The sequence below is a fragment of the Sporothrix brasiliensis genome (assembly GCF_000820605.1).
Source record: "Sporothrix brasiliensis 5110 chromosome Unknown Cont20, whole genome shotgun sequence".
Lineage (NCBI taxonomy): Eukaryota > Fungi > Ascomycota > Sordariomycetes > Ophiostomatales > Ophiostomataceae > Sporothrix > Sporothrix brasiliensis.
This window is the reverse complement of record NW_024467139.1, coordinates 1,201,771-1,205,618: the sequence shown is the minus strand read 5'-3', so window position 1 is coordinate 1,205,618 and position 3,848 is coordinate 1,201,771. Positions and strand designations below refer to the sequence as shown.

Here is a 3,848-nt window from a genome sequence, read left to right as displayed (position 1 = left end):
AAAATCATTGTCTGAACTCCGACAACGTGTATAAATGGGGCAAACATAAAGGGGCATTTCGTCGTGCGCAAGTCGCCTTCTAAAAAGCAAAAGCGAACCCTAATGCCAGTGCATTGCGTCGCTTATTCGTCAGCGACTTCATGCGGCGTTGATATCGCTCAACTGGTTGTTCCGTTTCATTTCGGTACAGAAACAACGATCATGACTCCTGGGGTATCTTATGCCTCTTCCATGATGCCGCCTTCGCCACCACCTTCCTCGCGCCATTCGCGGCTCTTCTCTGTCAGCCGCTTGACGCCTGTGACGCGGTTGGCCCAGAGGCCCTCGATCGGCGTGCGGAAAGTGAACGCACGCTGCGAGCTAATCACACCAATAGCCTGGAGCACCGCCTTGCGGCTATCACGGCCAAAGACGGCCGGATGGTTGATCCACTCGAGACTGGCCTCGAGCTCGGCGTCGAGAGCTGCCACAGTTTTGGCATCAATGCCGGCGGTCGTGCCCATGGCGCCGCCAAGCGCATCGTTGGACCGGGTGCGCGGAAGCATTGTGTTCGACAGAGGGAAACCGGACGCCGTCGCAGAAGTCGACGAGGCAGCGGGCGATGGTGTGCGCTTCCGATCGGGCGTGCCAATCTGCATAATGGGCGATCCATCACCACCCGGGTGTGGCGTTGTAGGCACCGAAGCGCCACCGATCTTACCAATACCAGGCAGAGGAGGGACAGGCGGCAAACCGCCTTTGCCCAGGCCCTTCAGGATCAACCGCGTTTCGTTCAGGAGCGTGTGCGCACGTTCATGCTGTCCGCGGCTAACCAGTGTCAGTGCCCGGGTTAGCATATCGGACGTAAGAAGCTCCATCCGACGCTGCACAATGCTCGGGTGAGGGGGGATGGGCGGCGTATTTTGCCACGACCGCGACTTGTGCTGGCTGGTGGGCGGGAGCATGGTGATGGCCAAGAGCGATGGCCGTGGCATCTGGACGACAGTGCCATCACGCAGAATATCACCCCAGCTAAGGTCGGCCTGAATGAGAGGGACCTCCTCAACAGACACGGGTCGCGGCTCGTCCTGATCAACGGGACCGCCCAGAGCCTCCAGACCGGAAACGATGGTCTCCCATGCATCCTGCGGCAACTGCTCCTGTGAAGAGTTGTCGGGCAAGATGACAAGCTGCACAAGAATGTCGCGCTTGTCGCCGAAGCGCAGGTCACCCATCAGCGCCTCCGCATCGCGACCCGTGGCTCGCTTCGTAATCTGCAGCGCACCACTGATCTTGTGGAATTTGGCGGGAGAGCCCTCGGGCAGTTTGAGCTTGAGCTTCACGTTCTGGTGCGACAGAGTCTGCATAGACCCAAGACAACCAGCCAGGCATTCCCGTAGCATCATCCAGTCCTTGACGTACGTGTACGAGGCCTTGGTCCGAGTCGACAGCTCAATCATCGTGTCCGGCTTGTGCGTCATGCCCAGGCCAAAAGAGTGAATCGTAATCTTGGCTGCCTCGGCACGGGACACAACAAAGTCCACGCTGTCCGCATCAGAGGTCGACGCGTCGCTAATTAGCATGATTGTTGCGATAGGATTGTTGTACTTGCGCTGCATGAGTAGATCCATAGCGACATTGGCGCCCTCGACTACATCCGCACGGTGGCTCTTCTGGCCAACCGGTTTGATCGAAGACAGGACGCCGCTCCATCCGGGCCACGACTTGGTCGTCATGCCCACAAGAGGAACCCCGCCACCGCCAGAACCGAATGTCACAAGACCCATGCGGTCACGCTCGCCAAGCGTGTGCACCATGAAGCGTAGAGCATCCCGTACCAGGTTGATCTTGACGCCCTGCATGGACGAAGAGATAGGGACAACCACAACAACATCGATCGGAACATGGACCGATGCTGATGGTGCTGGTATGAGAGGGCTCTTTGTATAGCTTGTGTACTCCGTTGCCGCGGTGGTGATGGATTTGTTTCCGCCCCACGATGATGCAAGAGACGACACACGTTCCACACGGCCACTACCAGGTGTACGCTGCTGCCAATCTTCCTCTTCTGTCTCCGAAAATTCGCCACGGTCATACGCAGGGCTGCGAATAGGTGACGACTCTATGGCATTTAAGTCAAGCAACGCCTGCTGCCAAAGCTTGAGTTGGTTGCGGTTGTCGAAACGGAGATGGAACTGCGGGAGCTCTGCCACCGACAAGCTCAGCGTCAAGACATTTTCGTCAATTGTGCCCGTCTCTGTGACCTCATTCAGGTGCTTCTTGATCAGGATGGAGCCCTTCAGTGTGCAACGAGTCGTCTTGCGAACAGGAGAGCCATTCGTCCCCTCCCACTGCTGCTGTTGCGAGGCAGGCGTGGCGTTCCCAGAGTTCTTCTTCTCCTTGACGCAAATAAGCATCTCAGCGAAGAGGAAGCACTCAAGCTCCTGCCATGATACCTTGTCCTTACCGACACGCAGAGTGCCGTAAAGGCGCAGCTTGCCAAATCGGCTGAAGTCAAGGCCGTGCCAGTTATCCACACGGTTGCGCAGATTTTCTGTCATTTCCTCGAGGACCTCGGGCGATTCGTACGGATAGAAACGAGGCGCTGGCTGTCGCTCGGGTGACGTTTGGCGGCCAAAGTTTTCCTCGCCATTTGTACCGCGAGATGTGGTAGGCGGAGGCAGTTGGGGTGTCGCGATATTGCTCGGTTGTAAGTCTTCTGGGTCGGCACGCCATTTGCTATCTGGCACTTCTATCGTAACAAGGCATGTGAGAGTTTGTTGTTGGCGTGAACGGGTAATGGTCGGGAATTCGGACCGAACGGTGACCGTAGGCGCTGGGATCGGGTTGCGTGTGATTGAGCGCGGGCTAGTCAATGTTGTCTCCATGGCCTGCACGTCATAATCATGTGCACGCCGGGGACCGCTTTGGGCAGTCTCGGGATACCCCCCTGAGGAAGCAACACCTGTTGCCTCGCTGTCACTGCGGCCGTGCCGTGAGTTCGCGCCGGTCGCATATCGGTCACCAGACGGTTCTCGTTCTCGTTCTCGTTCTCGTTCCCGTTCACGCTCCCGTTCCCGTTCCCGTTCCCGATCGCGGTAGCTGCCTCTCGCAGAGCTATCGCGGCCACTTTCACGAGTATTGTCGCGCGTGCTGTCTCGCGAGCCGGAGCCGTTGTGGTTCGGGTGCACGGTGCTCATTCCCGCACTGCTCGTGCTCATGACAGCTGGGCGCTGGTTCGAGCCCCGACTCGGCGGCCGAGTTGTCTGGTCCTCCCATGCTGGCGTCGGTGTGCCAGTAATAGAACGTGTGTCGTTGACCGATACCGACCGTACCAGGTTGGTGATTTTCTCTGTGCAAAAGTATCAGTCACTGGGGTTCCTCGCGGTTCGTATCAAAATACGGCAGAACCTACCGATGTCAAGCACATTACCACCACGACTTGTGTCGAGATGCAGGGGGGCATTGCATGTCGGGCAGTATTGCGATTCGAACTCGCGAATGAACTCGTAGAAGCATGCCTCGTGCGAGACGTGCGTGCAGGAAAACTGCAATATACGCTCACCACGGAGAGTGTGTTCCAGTGGTTCTTCGCAGACAGCGCATTCGCTGCCTACAAATGTGCGTTCCCGCCGAGTACGACTTCGGTCGGAAGTCATTGTCGTCAAGTGTCGCCCGGAATGACCTTCACGCAATGTACCAGACCCAATTGATGCCGAAGAGCGGAATGATGGCGCACCGAAGTTACCACCTATTATGGATGGGTCTGTGACGTCGCTTAACGTTAGTAAGAGCGCGGAGAAAAATATATAAAAATAACGATGCAAACAGGCTACGAGTCGCATCAGAAAACGCGCCAGAGCAGGTGG

The 3,848-nt window shown here is 57.2% G+C and overlaps 1 protein-coding gene across 1 annotated transcript; it reads right to left on the bottom strand.

The window, feature by feature from the left end:
• Nucleotides 1–218: 218 nt before the first annotated feature.
• Nucleotides 219–3,200, bottom strand: SPBR_06544 (uncharacterized protein; the record flags this gene model as incomplete). The annotated part of the gene is made up of 1 exon (XM_040764800.1): nucleotides 219–3,200. The coding sequence occupies one exon, from the start codon at nucleotides 3,198–3,200 to the stop codon at nucleotides 219–221; it is 2,982 nt and encodes a 993-aa protein (XP_040616313.1).
• Between the last annotated feature and the right edge of the window lie 648 nt (nucleotides 3,201–3,848).